At 35.2% G+C, this 26184-nt stretch overlaps 1 protein-coding gene across 1 annotated transcript in view; it reads left to right on the forward strand.

Moving 5' to 3' along the window:
* Positions 1–13768: 13768 nt before the first annotated feature.
* Positions 13769–26184, forward strand: part of LOC144448772 (protein numb-like) — a 64424-nt gene continuing 52008 nt past the window's right edge. Inside the window, exon 1 of the mRNA XM_078139053.1 lies at positions 13769–13982. Coding sequence (XP_077995179.1) covers positions 13909–13982 — 74 coding nt within the window. The 5' untranslated portion in view covers positions 13769–13908. The remainder of the gene's footprint in view (positions 13983–26184) is intronic.

The raw sequence follows: 26184 nt of genomic DNA on the forward strand, positions 1-26184 counted from the left end.
TTGGAGAAGATGAATCCATTTCAAGATGTCTGTCTGATGAAACTGTTAATCTGTTTTCATACATTGTATCTATGCCAACACCAGGTTAGTGTCAAAGTTTAAAGTTTAAAGTTTATTTATTTTCTAAAGCGCCTTTCCTATTTATTAATATTCAAAAGCACTGTACATAAAATAGATTTAAAAGCATGGTAAAACAATATAATAAAGCTAAAAACAACAAAATGGTTACAATAATTACAAAAAGTCTAAAATGACTACTTAGTAAAAGACACATGTCAACCTATTCAAGTATATTTCACTGTGTCTAGATGGAGAGACTAGGTCAAGAAAATTTACTTGTAACTTAAATTAAAGATAAACATGAGAGATACATACACTTCAAGATCTAGCCATCAGAGATTTGCAGACATTCTGTTACATTACATGTTTTTGCAAGCTTTGAGAAACCTAGTTACGGAAATACGGAAGTCAGTTAAAATCGTTATAATTTCCTAAAGAGTATATCATGATATATTTGAAACCATGGCAACAGAAAATGGTTTAAATACCAGTAGTATGAAACAATGTCATGTTTTTAATAGTCTACTTACCTTAATACTGGAATCTTTTTGAAGTATATATAGCTCTTGTCCAAATCACTCAGCTGTCATCAACGTAATGATGGTTTGCTGTTTGGTCAGGTGACCTCCTAGTGGAATCACCTAACAGTAGTCTGTTGTAAATAGATGGGAGATGGTATCCACAGTTCACGAGTGAGGGATGGCTGGTATTCTCTAATTTTGATGGATTCTCATATTTTCCTGGGCCAGTACTTGTCTTCTCTGCCTAGGACCTTTGACTACTCTGTTGTTATGGTGTGTCGTGTCTTTCATATGTTCCCCTACAGCTGTGAGATAGTGTTTTTGCCTTTGATGTTCTTTGAGGTGGATTCCAAATGATCTGGCTGTCTCTCCAATATATTCTACAGCACAGTCCTCACATTTCAGGTTGTAGACGACTCAGCATTTTTGTCATGTTTGTTTTGTTACCCCTTAGGTTCAGCCAACAACTGTACATTACCAACCATTGTCATCAATGAATTGAATGTGGACCAGCCAGGAATGGATGAGAAGGAGTTTATAGAATTATATGATGGCGGTATAGGGTATACTTCACTAGATTCATTGATAGTGGTATTGTTCAATGGCCAGGATGATGACAAATCATACAATACCATCCCACTACAGAACTATAGAACTGACAGGTAAGGACCAAGAGAAATCATACAATACCATCCAACTACAGAACTATAGAACTGACAGGTAAGGACCAAGAGATATCATACAATACCATCCAACTACAGAACTATAGAACTGACAGGTAAGGACCAAGAGAAATCATACAATACCATCCAACTACAGAGCTATAGAACTGACAGGTAAAGACCAAGAGAAATCATACAATACCATCCAACTACAGAACTATAGAACTGACAGGTAAGGACCAAGAGAAATCATACAATACCATCCAACTACAGAACTATAGAACTGACAGGTAAAGACCAAGAGAAATCATACAATACCATCCAACTACAGAACTATAGAACTGACAGGTAAGGACCAAGAGAAATCATACAATACCATCCCACTACAGAACTATAGAACTGGCAGGTAAGGACCAAAAGAAATCATACAATACCATCCCACTACAGAACTATAGAACTGACAGGTAAGGACCAAGAGAAATCATACAATACCATCCCACTACAGAACTATAGAACTGACAGGTAAAGACCAAGAGAAATCATACAATACCATCCAACTACAGAACTATAGAACTGACAGGTAAGGACCAAGAGAAATCATACAATACCATCCAACTACAGAACTATAGAACTGACAGGTAAGGACCAAGAGAAATCATACAATACCATCCCACTACAGAACTATAGAACTGACAGGTAAAGACCAAGAGAAATCATACAATACCATCCAACTACACAACTATAGAACTGACAGGTAAAGACCAAGATAAATCATACAATACCATCCCACTACAGAACTATAGAACAGACAGGTAAGGACCAAGAGAAATCATACAATACCATCCCACTACAGAACTATAGAACTGATGGATATATATTCTCGCAACCAGAGTTGTTATTTCTTCCTTGACACACACTGTGAAATAACAAAGATGGGGGGTTCTGTCAAAGAGGCTGTGGTTTACAAGGATGCAGATATAGAACTCCTTTGGTATTGTGTCAGATGTAGGAACAAGGTGCTCACACTCACAGATCAAAAAAGAACAAATGACAATAAACATAGCAAACAGAAGTAAATAAAGAAATCATGCCAAGTTAACTACGTCAGATTTTAATCAGATTGTGTAACTGAGTAGTGAGTAGTTATTTTTCGTCAAAGAGTTACCTCATAGCATACATTGACAATAGCATTTATACTCAATTTAAAAATGAAAATATCATTTTCTTTTTAAAACTTACAGCAAAGGATATTTCATCATTGGAGCCACTGGAGTTACAGATGTTGTAGATATCATAGTGGACAGCACTAATGGATTCTTACAGAATGGTGCAGATGCTATTGCCCTCTACCGAGATGATCCCAGGAAATTCCCAGATGGTACTAAACCAACCCAGGAAAATCTGGTAGATGCACTAGTATATGGGACAACAGACAATGTTGATACCTCTCTTCTGGATGCCTTGTTGCCTGGACAACATCAGGTTGATGAAAATGATGAATTCATGGAAGGAGATGAGAGCATCAGTCGATGCATTTGTTGTGAGGAATTGAAATCGTCAGCATTTGGTATTGCTATGCCAACTCCACGAATGCCAAACAACTGCACTGCTGAACATGTCTATACTCCACCTCCCCCAGTCAGCAGCACAACCACCCTCCCACCTAAAGTACCCCAAGTAGTCATCAATGAAATCAACCCAGATAATCCAAGCTATGACATTGCAGAGTTCATCGAACTAAAGGGACCTGCGGGTGCAGATTTAAGTGCAATGGTAGTGGTACTGTATAATGGAAACCTAGCTCCCCCTTCGTCCTACTATACCATTGGACTTGAAGGACATGCACTGAACAACTACGGTTTCTTCGTGATAGGTTCCATCAATATGAGTCCAACACCAGACATCACTTTACCAGACCAACAGTCTGGCATTATCCAGAATGGGGCTGATGCAGTGGCATTGTATGTCGGTAGTAATAAAGACTTTCCCAACGGTTCCCCAGTGACGGACAAGGATCTAGTCGATGCTGTCGTCTACACCAATGACAGGAACAGAACCAGTCAAATTTTGCTTGATGTACTTACACCTTCTAAAAGCATCTTTGTGGAAGACGACAAGTATGTAGTAAATTTACATTGTTACAACTATATGTCACTCTTAAACAATATCAACTTATGTGTAACATGAATCTTGCATTTCAAAAAAATTGTGTCGTTTGTGTGGTGGTCTCTTATGGTTAATTCAACTAAGCCAAAGACACCAGAACCAAATACATGTGGTCATGAAAGTATCAAAACTGCTTATATTGTGTGAAGGTATCAGAATTTTGTAATATTTAAAATGAAAACAATTCTTTTCTTAATCATCATACTACATGGTTTGTGTTGTTGTACATTTGGGCAAAACAGCCAGAGTTTTTGACTGCAGATCTCTATAAGAGGTCCTCCAAAGTACCTACAGTTTATATCCAAGTGCCAACATAATTTTGTAATCATCTTTGTGTCTTCCCACAAAGATGTTAAAGGGCAATGCCACTCTCAGGAAATAAAGGTAAAGGTATTAATAAATTTTGCTCAATTGCTAAGAAACAACAAATTGAAACTCTTTTCCACCTCAATAGTTCTTTCAGTGTTGCCCAGTTGCCTCATGGGTCTTAGCTTACATTTATAAGGTGCATAATGCATATTCATGAGTCTTTATCTGAAGGTAATAAGCACTTAGGAGTGCATCTAATAAATAGTAATGTCTGTTAAGACCCATAGTGCAATGGTGTATCAGTGAAAGAGCTACCTACAGAGGTGAAGAAAAATTTCAAGTTGGTGTTTTGTGGTAATCGAGTGAATTTTATGTGATGTGAAATCATGAAGTAACTCTCAGCTTATGAAAAATACCCTTATTTTCCTCTTTAACTTAAAATCTGTGATATGCATTTACAGGTGGCACTCTACACAGGATGAATCCATCAATAGATGTAGCTGCTGTGAGACCAGGACATCAGATGTCTATGCGTTATCTTACCCTACACCCGCCATGGAAAACCACTGTCCAAGTCACACTTACTCTCATGATATACAGATGAGACTGACAGATGCTGACTGTCAGACTTGGCTTGCTGATGACAGATACATGGAATCACTAATGTATGAAATAGTTGATGGAATCGAGTCTAGATGTCGATGTGGTTTCACTGTTGTCTACTTACAAGGTAAGAATAGATAGTTGTTGGTGGGAACACTTGAAATCAACTGTGGTGATGGGTGGGAACCCATGTATGTAGCTTACTTCTTGCAGATGACAAGTTCAATCCCCACCCCCTCCCAACCCCCACCCCTCTGTTCTGAGAACACATACATATATACTCACAGGAATATGGGACAGCAGGACAATTTAGATTTATATTCACAGTGATTAGTGAACCATTCTAGGAATACTTCCACTAGCATTTCACTGATGTTAAACAAATAAACAAAAGCCAAAATGAGAGGATGTCAAAGGACCTAGCTAGTAACATAGCACATCTAAGGCCAGTGAAATTTCTCTTTTACAGATACAATTATATGACTGTGTAATGATATCCTGAAAATATGTATGGTAGTGTTGAGGTAAATGTTGTTGTCTTTTCTTCAGATTCCAAGGTGTTCTGTGGTAGTGTTATTTACCAAGCCAATATGTTAGCCATCAGTGATGAGCAGTTGACATACTTACTATCAAACTATACCGAGTACATCACAGAAACTGAGTCTGTCAAAGTACTAGATGAGACTTATACTGTGGATAATAGGTGTGTATGGGACTGTGTACAGGATCCAACAGAACCTCAAACTCAAACAGGTAAAGAGAAATTGATTCAGATGTTGTTGGTCTTGTTCTTCCTTTATTTTATCTTCTTGAGAGTTGCTTTTGATATTAAGTAAAGATTCATATTCACAATTTGTATTATGGTTGAAAAATGATACATTTCTGAAAATGTGTCATCTTATTAGATGTCATACCTGGAGATTCTGATATGTCATGTGAGAGAAAATACAAGTTTTTCCAAACATTTGATAATGACGACATGAAATATCAATTTGTCTTATATGTAAATTCATATGATGTATGATAAATGACATAATTACCAGACACAATAGTCATTGACAAGTCTGTCTGTCTGTCTGTCTGTCTGTCTCTGTCTGTCTGTCTCTCGCTCTCTCTCTCTCTCTCTCTCTCTCTCTCTCTCTCTCTCTCTCTCTCTCTCTCTCTCTCTCTCTCTCTCTCTCTCTCTCTCTCTCTCTCTCTCTTACAGGTCTATCAGGTGGTGCTATTGCAGGCATAGTGATAGGTGTAGTGGTGGGTGTCATCTTGGTTTTACTTATTGTGGGCTATCTATTTTTTGGAAAAAGAAGAACCAGGTTGGTAGATTTGTCATACATTATTATATTCACATAACACCTTATTCATTGTTGTCCTGATACGATCCAATATGGTCGCCTAGCAGCCATTTTGTTTGCGAATTTTCCATGTCCAAAGCCATAACTCAGACATGCTTGAACAGATCTCATTCAAAGTTGGTATTAGGACAGTGTTCTATGACATACATGTGCATATCCTTTTTCATCGTGATACGATCCAATATGGCTGCCTGGTAGCCATTTTGTTTGCGAATTTTCCATGTCCAAAGCCATAACTCAGACATGCTTGGACAGATCTCATTCAAAGTTGGTATTAGGACAGTGTTCTATGACATACATGTGTATTTTCCATTTTCGTCGTAATACAATCCGATATTGCTGCCTGGCAGCGATTTTGTTGGCACAGTTTTCATGTCCAAAGCCATAACCATGCTTGAACAGGTCTATAGCCAATACATGTACTACATCAGCTGTAGTCAACAACCAATCTAGCCACATATTACATGTACTACATTCTCACAGCTTAAGCCATAGAATAAATTTTGCTGATGTAACAAAAAAATAAATATATAAAAGGGACACGCATTGTACTATTGTTCCAAAGAGGACTGAAGTTTATGACAGTACTTTTTCTTTGCAAAAACTGACTTACAGACAACTTTTTATTTAAAAAGTTCACAAAAGTAAAAACATTTATAAAGAGTAAATTCATGAATGATTCAGATTTGTCTTGACAGTGGTTGATACTTTTCATACTTTTCAGGTATGGTAACATGGGTTTTTCTGATGATACTTACAAGATATCAGACGCCTGTGAACTTGCAGACATCAATAAAAACGGCAATGGTGTCCAAAGCTTTGGCAATCCTGTCTATGATTCGTCAATTTTCAAGGCTTCTACAGATGCGTAGTATATTATGATCTGTCAACAAATATATAGGAAGATTTCTGGAAAGACAAAAATATAAGATGAAATTGAATCCACCATGTAACAAACCTATTTCACAGTTATGTCAGGTGTGATTCCCGGCCCATTATATGGTAGAAGAACACTACCTGGTTCTTATAAATTTACAGTTGAAATACATAATCTGTTGCTTTGTGAGTGTTCTGGACATTTATCATTAGTTTCTAGGTAGAATACAATTGTATCAATATGAAGTGCTTGTTCTTCCTGTGGATCGATGCACTGAATTGTTTGTAAACACATGTGTTTGTACTTAGAGAAGATCAATGTTTCCCCATCAATGGATCTCCACCTCCTGTTTCTCCTCCAGTGGATCTCCATCTCCTGGTTATCCCTTCAGTGGATCTCCACCTCCTGTTTATCCCTCCAGTAGATCTCCACCTCCTGTTTATCCCTCCAGTAGATCTCCACCTCCTGTTTATCCCTCCAGTAGATCTCCACCTCCTGTTTCCCCTCCAGTGGATCTCCACCTCCTGTTTCCCCTCCAGTGGATCTCCACCTCCTGTTTCCCCTCCAGTAGATCTCCACCTCCTGTTTATCCCTCCAGTGGATCTCCACCTCTTGTTTATCCCTTCAGTGGATTCCCTCCTCCTTTTTCCACATTCTTATATATTTATACATTCAGATCAACGTATTGCAAACAAGCAAGTGGAGATGGATTGTGCAATGAACTCTAAAAACCTCAGTGATATATTCTTAGACTTAAAGGGCATCAGCTTACTTTATACATTTGTATTTTTGTTTTTATTGGAGAGAAGGGGGAGGGTGGTATTTTGTTGTATATTCAAAGGTACTTGTAGCATTCTACTTGCTGAAGCATTACTTAACCATCAGTTGCTGTTTGCAGAACTCACACCTGGCATTTAGGCATAATATGTAAATGATTTAGTATACTCTCATACCATCAAATGTGCTATCAACCCCTGAATGCTATTTATGTCAACAAATGCATACATAGACATTAGACAGTACCAAAACAGTTTACATCTTAATAATTGTTATATGTATACCACATTTCTTTCCACTCTGTAGAGTTCAAATCTTACATAAACCCAGCTTGTGTCAGTTTAAATACAACTTGCAGAGTTCTGTAGCATTATGTGCAAAAATGGGATATGCTAATCATTGTATTTCAAAACTGGTATTACAGAATCTGGGCTATAATGATAACATGGGTACTATTCATGTTTTTCATGCAATAATCTTTATTACAGGGTCATTACACAGGTGTGTGTGTGTCACACATTAAACCTGCACTAGCTATAACTGAAGTATTACGTTTTCAATCAGACAACCAACAGACATTGTACATGTCAATTAGAGGTCTATTTTATCTATAAGTAGTATAGTAATAAGTTTTAATATTGACTCATTGGGATGCTGATTTTTTGTGTGTGGGCCCAAAAAACAGTTTGATTGGATATATTGCATTGGATATTTCAAGAGGAAAAATAACCAGCTGTATATCAAACTTCAGTTTTTTTGATGGTCAAAGTTAATATTTCTTTAGATTTGTAAGTTAGATATGCCAAGGCCAAGGTTAACTAAGGGACAGTTGCACAATGTCACACAAGCTCAATAAACGAACCTCATTCATTTAGGGAGGGAGAGGATCTGGCATCATTGCAATAATGCTGAACTTCATTTTTGCAGTTCACTTCTAACCTGAACAGAAATTTAGAAATCTTTCACACATTCACTGATAACAGGTTCTGTATTGAGGTGTTGATAAGTCGATTAAAATTTACTGCTAAATAAATGTGATATACCGTACCGTGGGTATCTGTCAATATTTTAATGTGGTTACTGTGTTTTTACATTGCACTGATCATAGTGGTGTGACCACTACAATTTTCATCATGGTTTACATCATATGTAAATGTGTTGATGTCACACTTGTGACCTTTCATTTAGGAGGAGGGGGAGGGGTTTTTGGTCTAAACGAACAAAGTTTGGTTATTGAGCTTGAGTGACTTTGAGTAATTGTCCCTAAGTAGCATCTCGGTGTCTTCAAGAATTTGATCAAAACTTGGGAATTATTATACTTCTCAAGTAAAATACTTTAATCCTTGAAGGACTTGATTTCTAGTATTTCTGTAATTACACCCTAAAGATAGGGTGTCAGCCATTCAAGGGTTAGTTAACATGTAGGCTGAACAGAATCTGAAATGAATGTTTTGCAATATGAACACAGGGTATCAGAATATTTATATAATGTGGTGTGTTTATATGCTTGAAAAAAAACCTTCTCAGAAGTTGAATCTTTGCTTTACTATTTTGTGGTGCTTGTATGATTGTGTAAGAGAATGTATGAGAGACGATTGTATGTATTTCAATGTGCCACCATATCAGGACTTACATAAACTGTTAGCCATGCAATTCAATTAGATGTGTACATCAATGTTTCATTATTATGTGACATTAATTAAGAGTAATTTACATATATATTAAAACTGTTAGATGATAAGTTCTGATATAGAAATCATTCATTATTTGTAATTGACTGCACCATGGATTATAATGAATGGTAATTGTCATTGGATGGGTTTTAAGTAATTGTGCTATTACATATATTGTTACAAACAACAAAACAGTGTTACACTGATACACTGTAACATTTACAAATTGTCTGCTCTTAAAATTGAAATAACAACTAACTTGCAATATTGCATATTTTGTATGCCAGGAACGTACTGCTTTTTTATTGACTTGTTACAGTGCTTCCGGTCGAAGTATATAAATGATGAACAACTGCAACGTATTGATACATTACCAAAGTAAAGTTGTGTCCTTGTACAAAATGTAGTAGGGCCAGATCAATGGAGTATTGCAATTGTGTGCATAACTTCAATCATGGCAAATTTCAAAATTTGGTTCCTCTTACAGTTACCAAGCTTTCTTGTTGTTAGACATCACTTCGTAGTCTAGCATGATGATGTCCTCAGCTAGATCTCAAAGACTAACTTTCACTACTTTCACTAATTACCAGACTAGTACATTGTGTTTATGTACAATAAGGCATTTTAGTCACTATTTATTTTTGCAGTTTAGTTTTCCTGCAAAATATGCAAAAATAAATCTTTAGTGAAAATGTCCAGGTTGATAGTAATTCATGGGTATGTAGAATACTTAGGGAACCAAATTCACCAAAATTTTCTTAGTGAAAAGTTTGTACAAGGGTTGAATAATTTTGTGAGGCGTGTCATTAGAAAATATTGTTATCAATTTCATAATTCTAAACATGTACTTGTCAACCATTTTTAAATAGAATTCAGTAAGTGTTCTTTATTTTGAAAACCCCCAAACACCCACTTGTTGGAAAGTATTTCACTCCTAGTTGCTATGGTTACTTTTCAGTGACGTAGATTTGATACTTACTAAAGAATTAATGATCCCTAAACATAAGGTCTGTCCTAATTAAGACATACCATTAGATTGAGCAAGTGTATTAGGTATAAGCTAACCAAGTCATTAATCCCAAAATAATGACCAACAGTAACCTAATAAGTGGATGTGTATGTACCACTACATGCAATACAATATCATACTGGCATTTTAGAAGTAAAGGATCCACACTTGACTGATTTCAGTAACTTTGTAGATATTATGAAGAAATTCAGAAAGATGTTTTCTGTAATCATTGGTAGTAGTTGAGTCCAAGACTGGCTGGAATTTAGGACTACATTTACAACTAACTTGTACATTCATAAAAAGCAACATATTTAAAGACCTGGGTTTTAATCCCAGGTTCTTGCCTTCAGTACTATCTTATCAGTGGATCCAATATGACCATGTTTTCCTTCTGGACCCTAATACTAGACAACTGTTTTTCACACCTAAATTTAATACTGCTTACTTAAGTTTTATTGTATTGTAATTATATATTGAATTTCTTTTGGTAACAACATTTTTTTTTTTACAATTATGACAATACATGCCATACTACCTGTCTGTTCTATGCAAAAGGGTACTTGCTATTCAAACTTTAACTGTTCTTACCAAGAAATTACATTTCTTCTTTTTTTATATTATAAATTTCAGAAAATGTAACCTGAACCTCTTAAAACGTGGATGGTATTTTTTACAAAATTTAAATGTTATATGTCACAATAAAAATTTATCCTAAAGTTGAAATTAACCTGATGTTTATAATTGTTCATTTTTCACCATTACTGTAACTTCTTGATGTTGATAATGAAAACTAGGTTTGATTTTGACAAATGCCTCTGCAATGTACAGTGTAAAGGGGAATGCTACTCCAGGAAATAAACGTATTTTCATAAACTTTGGGTTCTTGAGAGGCAGTTTATGATTTTACAATATCACATGAATTTTGTGTGATTACCAACAAACAACAAAACACTTTTTCACTGCTAGTGTTCTCACACAGGTCCACTGACTCCTAAGCACATCATGAATATTCAGTGTACATCTAATTACATATGTATGTTAAGTGAGGTAATGGTGGGTCATTGTGAGAACAAAAGAGGTGAAAAATAGTTTCAATTTGGTGTTTCTTGGCAACTAAGCAAAATTTATGTGATGTGAAATCATGAAATGATTCCCCAGAACCATTGTTGTGGCATTCCCCTTTAAATGTCAGTTTTTCATCAATACACTTGATAGGGTCATGCCAGATCAAGCTATTAGAGTTGTATTACAGCAATAAGTAAACACTGAAGATATCAAATGGAAGAATCTTGGTGAATTAGAATTTCAGTTTAAGTATTATGCCAGTGTCAATTGTTTTTGCTTCAACTTTCATTCAAATCTTCAAGAATCGGCATAAGTTCCTCAGGAAGTCCTGAAAGAAATTTCAAGTACCTGCTACAACATTCAGACTGACAGTTTATAAATTTGGCATGGCTTGGTATTGCTGCTGTGTTATATAGTGAATTCCAATAGCTGTGTCAGGAACAAGTCTACATAATCTAATGTTACTGTGTATGATTTCATATCCTAAGAAACAAAGTTGACAGTGCGGGTGTTCACTTACATGTATGCTGGCTTGTCATCTTTGCTACTAGAAGAATATTGTTTTACTGAAACTAGATCTTCTTGGGGCCAGTTTGTCAGAGACACCGCTGGTTAAATTGATGTATTATTTTCAGTAAATGCAAATTCTGTATAGTATGGTTTATATGTCCTACATAGCATTGCTAAGTACAGGACATTTGTATTGAGGCTATACGGAATAGCTGAAGCGGAGTGTAATTTTTCCAGGAAATCTGTAGGGAATGTTTCTTTGCCAGGGGGCTTCACAATTTTTCAAATCACATAGGTTGTTACGTACATTTGCAGACTGGATTTTAATTTTGTTTAAAAAACAAAATCATGACTGCCATCTATTTCATACTTGGACCCCCAAGGGGGGTACTCCAAATAGTTTGTTTTTTTATCCTGCATGATAATTTACAAGTGTATGAATGAGCAAATGCAAAGCAATATAAAGAATACTAATGAGAAATGACGTAACAGCTCCTAGTGTGTGAACTGATGTGTACTGTTATTATTTATACTATAGCAATATGAAATAGTTGAATCTGAAACATGTTTTTCTTTCCAATTTGTAACATGTTTTAACAAAGACTCTTACCATTGTACTCCCCAGAGTATTATTGTGCATTGTCCTGTATACAAATGAATGTCCTTATGTATTATCTGCACACAAACTTTCTGTAACATTTTTCTTTTATCATGTTAATACTTGTGTGTACTCTATATACACCTAATTTGCTAACCAAACTTATATGCCCCAAGTGTACAATATCAAACCTCAATGTTTGAATCACCCAGTTTGGGATTACTGATGTCGAATCAGTGGACCCACAATGCATTAATTAAGATGATAAGGTTGTTCTTTTGTTTTTGAACCAACCTTTTATATAACTCAGCCAGATAACTGATTTGTCACTTCAAATGTTTCATCCTAATATGAAATGAGGCTTCAAGAGTGTGTCATTACATGTAAGATATTACAGTTACAAATACAGCTTAAAGACTGAGAATTTATGTGATATTCTCACAGTACATTAATATTTGTACATAATTGAATACATAATTAAGAATGAGTATAAATATATATCATCAAATATAATCAATTATATATCAAGTCTAAATGTATATAATTTTTTTTGTAATTTTCTATGAATAAGTTTTATTATTAATAAAGCTAATAATTTTACATCATTTCACTGAAGAGTTTGATGTCAGTCATTCTGCTTTGCAAAGTTATGCCACCAGTATAAGTTTATAAGCAAACTTTTTATGAGGTGTAAGGTTGACTTTTTAGTCCAAACTGAGTATTTGTGTATAATAGCATTTGAATAAAGTTTCTCATTTTCAGCAGAATGTGACCTTTGACCCAGTCAATCTAAATACACCTGAGAAGTGTAAACACTTCATATTCAAATTCCGATCACCTGATAGATATTTACTGAAAAACTTACACTGAACTTTGGTATGAAATCCGGTATGTAATCAGTACTGTTGCGTCACTTACGGTTCACGTCATTTTGACAACCTACATATCTTTGCAATCAAGCTATCACCGCTCAGGTATTCGGAGATACGAGTCATCGATCGCAGTCCCGATCTACCTGTATATTTTGTGCACATCATCAGCTGGTCGACCGCATTACCATAAGTTATGTTAATTAATCTGTCTGGGCATGCGCGTTGTGAAAATCGTTATTGTTTCCAGCCAAAGGTTGCAAAGTGCTCAGTTACATCGCATTGGGATATCAGCTGCTGCCGACATTCACTTCTCGTCACACAAAACCAAAATTGTCGGAATTCCCTCACATCGGAGGTTATTCACACCCACATCTTCAATACTGGAAAACATTCCCGTTGTTTTAAGAGCTCAGATCGCCACCTTTCAACCACTTAGACGTCAGTGCAGTGTGTGTGGTAATAATCATTGATAGCACGCTTTTTTGAAGTCGGATATCACATCACAAACAATTTCTAATTTTATCTGCAATCACGTTTTTTTATTATTTTTTATTATTTGTAAAACGACAAAAAATATAACCACCAGGGACCAGCTTCAGGGAATCCCTCAGCGGGTAAGTCGCGAATAATTTCTAAACAATTCTGAGTAGTTAGTTATGTGTAAAACAATACCGTTTCCTGTTTTCTTCAAAGCGAACTGACGTCTCCTCGACAGACGTCGCGTTCGTTCACCGGTAGTGGAATTTAGTGAGTCACAAACAAGGTTTCCTGAATTGTGTCGCTTGTATTTCCATCCCTTCCCTTCATTCTAATACATTTTGTGTCGATGTAACGAGGCTGGACCAGGGAAGATGATGCGAGAACTACGAGAAGTACCGAAGGACATAGCCGCAGTGGATAAATGCTACATAACGGACAGATGCAGGTGAGGTGGCGAAACGGGTGATGATGATGTCATGCATCATAGAGGTGGGACCAACAAACCTCGGCGGCGCGTTGACATTGAACTGCGCTGGTCGCGTCATAGAGGTGTCCTTAACTTTCTTTCTGAAAAGGAGATAACTTTCTAGAATGTTCGAATTAATAGCTTTGACATTGAACATGTATCAAAATTGTCGAATTTCTATCTCGTAGGGCGAATACTAACGACAAGGTGTTTTGTCATATACCTAATACTACTACTAGATGCTTATTTTACTTGACTGGCGTACATTGTTGTATCTCAGCTCAACCCTACCCATGACTCATTCGTGTAATATTTAGGATTGTGGTCAATTCTAATAATTATGATAATTGAGTATGTGATCCGAAGCTTACCTATGTGCCAGACAGCGTGAAATATAAACTGTATTAAAAATCACTTCATGAACACAGTCAAAAATAGAACATACAAGTGTATTTGGAACGAATTAGGAAGCGTTACACTCAAGTGTTGAGTGGGTTGGGGAAGTACTGTACTGGATCGTGAGATTAATTTACTATTCTGTATTACTATTAACCATACCATGGAAGTATTACCGACCATACATACTTGCTGAACAGTAATGCAGTCAATACACTTATTTCATATTTCAGTATAGTGTTAATGAATTCTCTACAGTTAAATTAAACCAGGAGAGGTAGAGATTCTCCTGGGTGTTATTTTTGCCAATGAAGGGGTTTGGGGAGGGGAGAAGTAATAAAACACATGATAAAGGAAACTGAGTGCAAGTTACAATATAATTTATGAACATAATGATTGAAATATAAATTAGATTATGAACTGATGACAGGAAATGTCAATTATAGTCAGTCAAATGAGAATTGGTCTGTTCAAGCATTAATTGTCATTATACTACTTAGGTGTGAATTTTTTTTAATTTCTTGTTCACAGCCATCTTTTATTAGCTAGTTCTAATTTAAATATCTTAGCATTGTTCAAATAGTGGTCATCACTGAACTGATAACACATACTCTATAAATATACTGTATACTAACACCAGCTCAGACCAACAAAAAAAGCAATGTAGGTTAATGTATTTTGAAATAATGAAGATACCTTCTGTACCAAAAGATACAGCTGCAGCCATATGATTCTTGATACAGTCTGGTACAAGTGTACCTCATGTTACTAGCCACATGTGGTGCTATTTGCAAACTAATGCCCAATTTTGATACAAATAATTCCAATAGTAATGAGTTATTAGGTGCTGTGGAAAATTTGAAGGGCTTTTTTATAAATTTTAAACTGTAATTTTCTGCTCATTACTATGAGAGCGCACACCAGGTTTTTATTTGAAATGATGTATGAAAGATTCATAATGGGCAATGGTTAAATTTATATTTCAAAAAGAAAATAATATAAAGCAGTCATTACTGAAATCGATTCCAAAGCAATTCACATTTAAATATTGAATTACATGTATATACTGTCTGGACTGTACATGAACAGCATGGAATTAGTAATCTTAAGTTTAAAAATAAAATGAACTGAAAACTACCACTTTTTCATTCAGATTGCAGAAAAAAAGTCAAATGAAGTATAATATTAACCACATACACTTGATCACCATTGTTTATAGGATGGATTGCATCAACATCAGTGTGAGTAAATTTGAAAAAAAAACAAATACACAATGTACCAAATGTATTAAAGAGTGTACACCATTGTTCTATATACCTGAAAGTGTTAGTCAGTGATTCAGATATTCACACAATCAAACAAAAGAGTGACCTTATATCTATTGGGTGGGGAGCTACCTTATTGATGTGTTGGAAATGAGTCAGCTGTGCTGTTGTTGCAATGCAGTATGGGTTATATTGTTTTTACAGTGATGATATTGTGTCTATTTTTGGGAGTGTGTACATAATTGTATGGGCTGGGTTACAAACTTTTTGTTGACAGACTATGTCATTTTGTTCACTTGGTCTTTGGTATATTTGAAAGTGACAAGTTGGGTATAAAATCACAAGTCAGCTTTTGCAGTTACAGCAATGCAGTGTGGGTCACATTGTTCTACCTGTGACAAGATGATGTGGTAATATTTGGGCATGCATACATGTACATAATCATTCATCATCATGTATGGACTGGTTTACAAGCATTGTCCAATTTACGTCAACTTCTTCACTTAGTCTTTGCTATATTTGAAAATTACAGGGATGTATGTATTTAAAAAATTGAATATGATTATAATTTATATTTTCTTAGTAATGTGAAGTGGTTCAATCATTGCCTTGAAGTTCAAGTACATTTTGTATTGATGTTTTGCTGTTAGCAGTGTTTTTAAGGGTAAAACTTAAAGGGAGCTTATCCTCATATCACGTTATACATACATGATGTACAATAACAGTGTAAAAAGTATTAATTTCATGGGTTAGACTTGCAGGTATCATAATGCTGTAGGTTTTCCTATCTGCATATTGTACATGTAACGTAGTTTACAGGTCAAGGGATGAAATTGTGCACCACTCTTTTTAAAAAGATTCTTCATGCTATTAATATAAATGCAAGTACATTGTATATTGTGTTGTATACATGATGTCTAGTGAAGTTTAAAGTGTGCCACTGTGATTATCATGCTCGCCATATAACACATAATTTGGAATCAAAATTTTTGCCCCATTATTTAAATTAAAATTAAGTTGTAGGTGCCAATATCTTACCTCATTCATAGAACTACATTGTCTGTGGTACCATTTGTAGAATAGTTGGCTCCACCTGGGTACCTGTTTCTTGAGAGATCATAATTGATCAATTTTCCAATATGTTATTCTATAAATGGAATTGTTCATAATTCAATCATTGATTTCCTCAAGGAAAACTTAGGTCTGAGCAAAGATGTGGCTAGGACACAAAAAAACATTACCAACACTTACAGAGTGGCCAAGGCTCTGGATATAATATTTTTCATATGATATCTGAATTAGTAGAAATGTAGCAAGTAGCAGAGAGTGATGCTATGCTATCTCTTGGGTGTGTCTGCATTTTTTTCTGTCTACACTAGTGTCCTCAACAGTTGAACATGCCAGCCATGATAATACAAAAAATAATTATGTTTACAATAACAAAATCAAGAAGTATGTTTGTCTTATTATTTATGCAATAAGTACTATAACATATACTGTAGGACATTTAGGGTGCATTTGTACCACAGCTCACACAGGCAAATATTCTGTTTTGTTCCATTAACATCTTCACATCTGAAGTAGTTACAAACAACCTGGCGTAAAGAATCTATGATTTAGGAATGACATTTATCATATTCCTGCTTTGTCATGACCATGAACTTTAGCATTTATAAAAGACTATTAGTTATTAGTCATTAACTGGATAGGTCAGTGAACACAATATTGCATAATTTGCAATTCTTTCTATTTTTTATCTCCTGTCCTCAAAAGATTTCAACACCTCATCTGGAAATGCTCATTTATTAGTGACCGTGTATAGTGTTATAATAACATAATACATATATATATATGTCTAGCTTTATCTACAACAAGAGACTTGGCTATCTGACTTGACATATACATGTACAGGTTTGACAGGTTCTGGCAAATACATGTAACATTGTCAAGTCATGATGTACATTTTTGTAGTCTCTGGGCTAATAGGGATTTTTGTTTTCTGTCTGTTCTGCTTTTTCACCTTCATCAGTGAATGGCACGACTTCATAGCTATGGCTGATGTAAACATCTGGTGGTATGAAATCACCCATCCTCACTACCTCAACAATATTGTATGTAAAATCACTACAGGATCGGTCTGTATAATGTTCAGTCCCTATCCCAACTGTTACATTTCCATCCATTTTGTAGAGTCATTGACCTAAAACACACATACATGTAAGTATTGTGAGCAACACAGTGAGGGTCTACTTCTTTTTTGAGATGACTATTTTTCCCTAGTGGTAAATACATTTTGCTGTTTGTCATAGAAGGGTTTTGTCACAAGTGAAATTGATCACTATATTTTGTAACTGTTAGTGTCGATACAAAGAGTTTTGAGAAAATCTGTGCTTGTCTTGCAAATCATTATGTATATGCCCAGCGACTCAATGAAAGCAGATTTTTCATTATGTTGGCTTTATAATACTACTGTACAGATGGTACTAATTTGTATATAAACTGTAACCCTTCCTGTTATATGTTATGTGTGTATACCTACATGTACATGTACATACATTATTTGTAAAATAACAATAGCCCAAAGCTGTGAAATACAGTTTAGTAAACATGTAAGTTCCATTCCTATATACATGTATGTGTTTCTCATCTAAGCCTACAATGTACACGTTACAGCAATGCTGTCGTCCTCTGGATATTGTCATTTGGAAAAAAAATTTATTACATGTACATGTATATCCTGTTATACATGCAACCAGCATGTACTCAGAAAAATATACTTTGAAATAGTCCTTGCAATATTTACATGTCACATAAGTTTTGCTAATTGTTTGGGTATCATATGGAAAAGTAGTTTATACCAAACGGGAACTACTTGTAAGTAAATGGTAAAATGTTGAAACATAGAGGAAGTAGGTGTTTCAAGTTCTTGCCAACTCTGGGCACTTGCATTTACATGTATCTACAAAATGTAGTACACCCTGTATATGTATTATGACTATTCTCCACTCGTTCCATTTGTAAATATAATTCTCCGTGCATTTGTTTCCGTTCTGAATGAGTACTACTGGGTTGGTAAGTACACTTTCACAATCAGGGACTGTTAGTCATGGAATGATAGAACCAGGGATAAGGGATAGCGTTTCTTCTTGTTTTACCATCATTTGATTTCCCAGCTGTGTATGAATGGCCACCTCTTGGAAAATCATGTCCCCAGATGTACAAACCTTATGGTCATAGGAGTTACAAAGGAACCAATGTTGATTCTTTGATTCTTTGACTCCAACTAGTCTAGAATCATGCTACCCATTGTATTGAATCATCGTACAGCTAGATCTTGAACTTGGATGCCAGGGATAGCACTACATACACATGTACATGTACACTAATTCTAACAGTCTTTTAATACCTACTTAAAAGCATATTAGCTAGCTAGCAAAAGCCCTAGACATTGCACATTCATTTTTAATGCAGAATAGGGGTTAAAAGTACATGTGCTCCATTAAGTAGTCACTCCTTTGCAAGAGTTTGTTCACCATATGGAATATATGATTTGCAAGAATTGTACCATGAGATTTACATCGGAAGAAAGTGTACTACACATGTACATGTACAGGGCAGTAGTGAATGCACTCATCAGTTATCAATAGCAAAGGTTTGTTATGCATGACCTATACAGCTATACACACAACATGTATAAAGCTAAGTAAGAAGTCTGGATTGTGATAAAAAGCCATGCCTAATCAGCTGTCACTGTGTATTTCAACAGTGGGAGTCAATCTTTAGGAACGTATTAAATTTATGCAATATTTAGGTTTTATCTCCAATTCACATGTCATTCCTCTTCCTTCCAGAAAATATTTCCAAAATTTATAAATAGAGAATTTACATTTATTGTTCCTGTGACCTTCAGCTATGCTATACTGGTATATCCTTCCTTGCAACCCATCTTTATATTATTATATTATATTCATGCCACTGTTATTTTTACATGCCTGAAACTTGAGAATAGTGTTTGTTGTTTTCACTGTGCGATTTCAGTCAGGGTTCATACATGAATGCAGCATCAACCAAGTAATAACAAAGTTAGTCAGACTGCAACAATTCTATGAGCCAAACCAGCGTCTGGTCTCAATTTATAATTGCATTGCTCATTAATACTCACTGCATAGATTTGAAAAACAATTGTAAGTCAGATATAGGGCAAGTCTCTGGGCTAGACAGCAGTGTACTAGTCTAGAGGCTATCCATGCCCTTGAATCATCCAAGGATTCAAATAAAAGCCATGGATAGTCTCCTGACTACTACTACATGTAGTTTAAACTTGTGCTATCCTGCATCAAATCTCAAGATCTCTCTCAATCGACACCACGTTAGACATGTAGACTACAGTACCAGACTAGTATTGTAGCAATTGTACTGTGTTCTTTAATGTTAGTCGGTCAATTGTTGATGTACATGTATCAGCTTTTTGCAATTTATCGTAATTGTAATTTTGCACAAAAACCTTTTCAGTCAGCAGGACTAACACTAACAACTAAATGTACACAATTTAGAACTTAGGGTGTGGAACCAAGGGATACATGTAAGTAAACAATTAAAAAAAGTTGAAGGAACTAACACAACAGACCTGTGTGTTTGTCAGTATGCATGGTGTATTTCTTAGTCTACTTAGTATGCATTTTAATATTGAAATGCAAATTTCACTAGGTGAAAAGAGCTGATCAATAAACTGTACAGCGTGTAAAATAAGGCAGGAATGATGCATGTAATTGTAGGCAATTTACTTCCATTTATTAGCTGCAGTTGACTACAGACACAGCTACACAATTATGTACATTAATCCCTTCTCAAGTGACCATCATGTCATACACAAAGCCATACATTTGTTACAGTATACATTTTTGTATCTTCCATCTTTGTTAAAAAAATGTTACTTGGCTAGTAACTGTAGTGTTTGTATTATTAGTGTTATCACTAACTTTTGCTCATATATAACACAACATGTAATGTACATTATACCTCACTAAGCCAAGTTGAACATGCATCTAAATTGTGGTTTTGTCACTACATTGTACATTGTACCTGTCAAAAGGCGTATAGCCATGCAACCCCCCCCCCCCCCCCTAATATTTTCCTTGGTAAACATTAAGAATTATTTGGAAGTACTATCCTTGAGTATGTATTAATTGTTTAGTGGAAATGTAGGGTTTCAATAGTCCTTGTGGATCAACACCTTTAGTAAGGGCAAAGTACATGTGATGTCATGTGAGGGTCTTTGTGGTCTACAGGAAGGGGGTGGGGTTGAACAGGACATGTACACATGTACATGTACTTGTGGTTGACCTAAAAAAAGGTCTGAAACATTTGCCATACCAGTGTAGCAGTGCTAGGTTCTTCTACTGTACTGCTGTAATGTGAAAGATGTGCTGTTTTAGGGAGTAGAACTAGAAGTGGGCTGTTACTGTACAGGTACTGTACATTTCTTTCTTTGTAAACAGACTATGGATTGAATTCCATCACGTCAATGTGTAATAGCAAAATGAAAAGACTACCTTTCGATGTCTCTCAATTTAATTGATTTTTTTTGGACTTTGCGCATAATTATAATATTATAGTGTGGTAGTGTATATGAATGTATCTACTGTAAAAGTGTAATACATTCCAGTACGAGTCTCAATATTTCTATTGAATTTTAAAATATGATATAATTCTATACAAATCATTTTATAAATACACCATCCCCCCAGACTCAATATTATGGCAGTGTGTTTGAATTATATGTACATGTATATAGGTTGGTTTATTAGTCACCAAAGGTTAATACATATATGTGTGTTTCTACAAAATGTTCTGTTATCAAAAATATTTTCATATAAGTATTTGTATGTACCTGTAAGCTACAGGCTTATAAATTCAAATACTTATATAAGTAGTCAGCTTTTGAGAACTAGAAATACATTATCCATACATGTAACTTTGCTCATTTCAGTAGGCAGCCTTCTCAGGTTCAACCTATTGGCAGAGGGATCATTTATATTATGTCAAATTTGATGATGGGATTCGGGATGTACATGTACATGTATTTTGATATTCCTCTAAATATATTAGTTTAATACACATGTGAAGTGTAACCATAGATGTCTACATAATTGTAAAAAAAATCATTAGTAAGGATTTTGCTATAAATAGTTAAAAGTGAGTTTCACCAAAGATAACAAATTCCAATTTATAACAAGAATTCCAAAGTATCAGATTTCATCTTCTCCGCATACACGTACATGTATATTTAATTTTCCATGCCTGCATATACAGTTCATTTCATGTTGTTCACTGGCTCTTTTTTTTAATACAATCACACAGAAACTGCTCTTTTTTTTAATACAATCACACAGAAACTAATAAGATACACAGTCCATCCTACATGTACACTTTGAGAGACATGTAGCAATATTGACTGAATACAGTTTCTTGCGACATTTTGTCCAAATGAAATGAACTGACGTGCCACCATGCAAACATCAAAGTGTTGGTGCCCGCGTGTAGTTGCAGTGTTATGGTTTATTTCATTTAGACAGATTGTACCGAGAAATTGTGATCTTGCTATCTTGAAGTATAGAATGTGTACATATTTTCAAGCATACTAGTAGGGGGGAAAGTGGGTGTAAAACGATATCATGATTTCTGTGGGGACCCAGTAAGATACTGGTATAATACAGACATTTTTTTATTTCCTAACTTTAATTACCATCGTAATTAAAATCACTGATAAATATCGACCAACTTAGACACAAATTACAATAAAAGTACATTGTTTTCTGTGTGTATCACTTCTGTTTTCACATTCATATAATAATATTTTTAGGACTAAGAAATACGATATTTTCAAATCATATATTTAATTATTTTTCAGACCAGTAGATGTATACTGTTTTTGCATTCATATTTTCTGGACCAATAAATGCATGCATGCTACTTTCACATTCATATTTTGAGACCAACAAAATATGTTATTTTAATAATCATATTTTTGGGACCACTAAAATATGCTATTTTCACAATGCTATTTTGGGATGTGTGTCATGACAAATTTGAATAACACAAATCGACAATCAGCATTCCATATTGAGTTCATTAGACAAGTAAATGTGCTGACCCTGACACAGTGTACACCTCATTAGTAGTAAAATATTATTCTAGTCAATAATGCATGACTTGATAAGATAAGGTGATGACAATAACAGAATTGAGTAAAAATTCATTTTGATAATCTTGTAGAGTATTCCATTTTTATGACATGGTATGTTTCCAAGGTGATCAGAAATGAAATGTGGTACACAGAAATGTACAAATTGTATGTGTCGTGACATTCTAAATGTAACACATGGTATCTTTTCACATGTATAAATTGTGGTTTTACTAGTAGTACATTGGCAGCTGCCTTCAACTTTAACATTTGCATTAGTACATGTAATATTTCTTCATTTATCAACCAACCTATTCTTTATCTCATGTTTTATCAAACTGTTTTTTCAATGTGATAAAAACTATTGGCTATACATTTTATTGCTACATGTATCTACTGATACATGTATTTGTTTTCATACTATCATTAAGTGCCATTATTAAAGGCCCATGTTTCAGTCCTGGGTGATCGCATTAGTATTATGTCAAAAAGGATTACATGGGAATATTCTTTTGTTCTGGCCCAAATTTTTCTATATTATACTATTATAGCTCTGCTGAACACTTGGTTTTCACATATAGATTTTATCCTAATCTGAAGTGGACCTTTAAATACCTGTGGGATTTTACTATAGACCCTAAAATTACACTTACAGTAGAAGAGGCTATGCGAGAGGTCACAGACAAACATCTTTGCATACACAATCAGACATATAGTGAATATTTGGCTCTTGCAAAGTTTTTGTGTCAAAATGCATTTGTAAATCTGTGTGAAAATGGAGTCACTTTCACTGGTAAAGGCATGTACATTGTATATGTATGTGATAAATAAGGGATTTTATGTCTCGTTGCAGATATCGCAAAATATGCTTCAGACACATTTGCAGTCTCGGGGGAAGGGAGTTTCATTGTCTTATTTTGTAGACACTGCTTTGTTGATCAGGTGGACTGTATGATGCTTGTCAAACTGCTTTTCATACTATCACAGTATCAGTCAATCCAGTCATTTAATTACATTAGGGCCATTGGGGGTGGGGTTGGGTGGGGTTGGGTGGGGGTTATTTCATTGTGTGTTATACTGCAAACATCGCTTTGTTGATCAGGCAGACTGTTACTGCAGTGAGTTTGACCAGCCATGTAGATTATTCAAAGCCTACATTGTAATTTATACAATGTATGATTTCATGGATAACATAGTCTTGCTGTGCTCACTGATGTAACATCACTACAGCTTATAAGTTATAGTTCTACATGTAGATGGAGATATTGACAACATGGCCACACTGGTTTTACCTTAAGTAATGAAAATTAATACCACTCATTTGTCCTGCAGTCAACCTTTGTGAATGAATTGAGAATTTTAGTGTTTTAGATGTTTAAGAAAAAGGAAATGGTCATAAATTGTATTTTATGGGTCTTCCAATTACTCCATAAATTCATACAATGATGTCATCTAGTTTGGTTTATAGCCTAGGTGTATGTGATACTGTGGTGCTTATTACAGCATAAGGTGTGTGTGAAGCTTACCTTGAAATAGTGAAATTGAATACTAAAAATTAGGCTGCATACAAACATGTATGGTGAGTGTGTAAGATTTAGTCTACGAAATTGCTCATGGGATAATATTGACAAATATGCGTGATGTTATACATTTACATATACATGCATATCTTCCTGTTCCATTCATGAAGTAAAAATATTGATTGAATACATGATGATATACATGTGTATACATGTACACTGCACTGATGTGAGGAAACTTTTTTAGATATTATTCCTTGATGTTTTGTTCGTTCAGCCAAGGAAATTATGAGTGACCTAAGGGGCCTTGTCACTGCGAGACGAGTAGTGACATAACCCTTAGATCACAAGTATTTTTTGGCTGAATGAAGAAACACCTTTGAGATTAATATAATCATACTTCAAGCATAATTTACAAAAAATGGTAAAAAATAATGACTGTCTAGAACATTTTGATTCATATTTCAAGCACCACAAAACTAGCACACACAGGTTGTCGTGACATAGAACGATCAAGGAATATAATCCATATTTTCTGTTCAAAGACAATAATTTGGCTTGAGTATGATACAATGTACCAAAAGTGAAAATAATGTACAGTGTACAAATGTAGGGCGGGCCACACTTTAGACTCTTTACATGTAGCTAAATAGTCTAAAAAATGCACCGGGTGACACATGTACTTGTACTCAGCTACTCAGGATACATATTATTGTCTAAATTGTTTTGTTGACCTTAATTTACAAAAATGTTATTCAGATGGGAGGTGGGTCACATTATTTAGTACTGTACATATCACTATAAAACATGTGTTTTTTATTTGTACGCTCATTGTGAACATGTACAATAAATATAATGTAATTTGAAAACAGGTCATAAAAAATCCCAAGAGAGATGTGGTAACCAAATCAGTCAGTAGGGATCAAATGTATGGAAAATATGTGACATTTGTAATAGGTCATCTTGGGTGTACCTAATGAATAAGATCTGTGTACTTACTAAATAAGTTACATCTAATAGTACAGTAAAGTCTGTTTTCCCTGTAGATTTATTGGGCTTTTATCACACCAGGCCATACTTGTCAACAGTTGTGCATTGTGTATATATATTGAGCTTACATGCAGACTGTTGCATGCATATAAATCAGGCTTGTGATATTTGTCCTGGTACAAATGTAGCTGTCTACTGACTAAATCTGTGACTCCACTACACTCATTCACTATAGCCTGTCTACTGACTGAATCTGTGACTCCACTACACTCATTCACTATAGCCTGTCTACTGGCTGAATCTGTGACTCCACTACACTCATTCACTATAGCCTGTCTAGTGGCTGAATCTGTGACTCCACTACACTCATTCACTATAGCCTGTCTACTGGCTGAATCTGTGACTCCACTACACTCATTCACTATAGCCTGTCTACTGACTAAATCTGTGACTCCACTACACTCATTCACTATAGCCTGTCTACTGGCTGAATCTGTGACTCCACTACACTCATTCACTATAGCCTGTCTACTGACTAAATCTGTGACTCCGCTACACTCATTCACTATAGCCTGTCTACTGACTGAATCTGTGACTCCACTACACTCATTCACTATAGCCTGTCTACTGGCTGAATCTGTGACTCCACTACACTCATTCACTATAGCCTGTCTACTGACTAAATCTGTGACTCCACTACACTCATTCACTATAGCCTGTCTACTGACTGAATCTGTGACTCCACTACAGTCATTCACTATAGCCTGTCTACTGACTAAATCTGTGACTCCACTACACTCATTCACTATAGCCTGTCTACTGACTAA

This window comes from Glandiceps talaboti, chromosome 2 (genome assembly GCF_964340395.1).
Source record: "Glandiceps talaboti chromosome 2, keGlaTala1.1, whole genome shotgun sequence".
NCBI classification, from domain to species: Eukaryota; Metazoa; Hemichordata; class Enteropneusta; family Spengelidae; genus Glandiceps; species Glandiceps talaboti.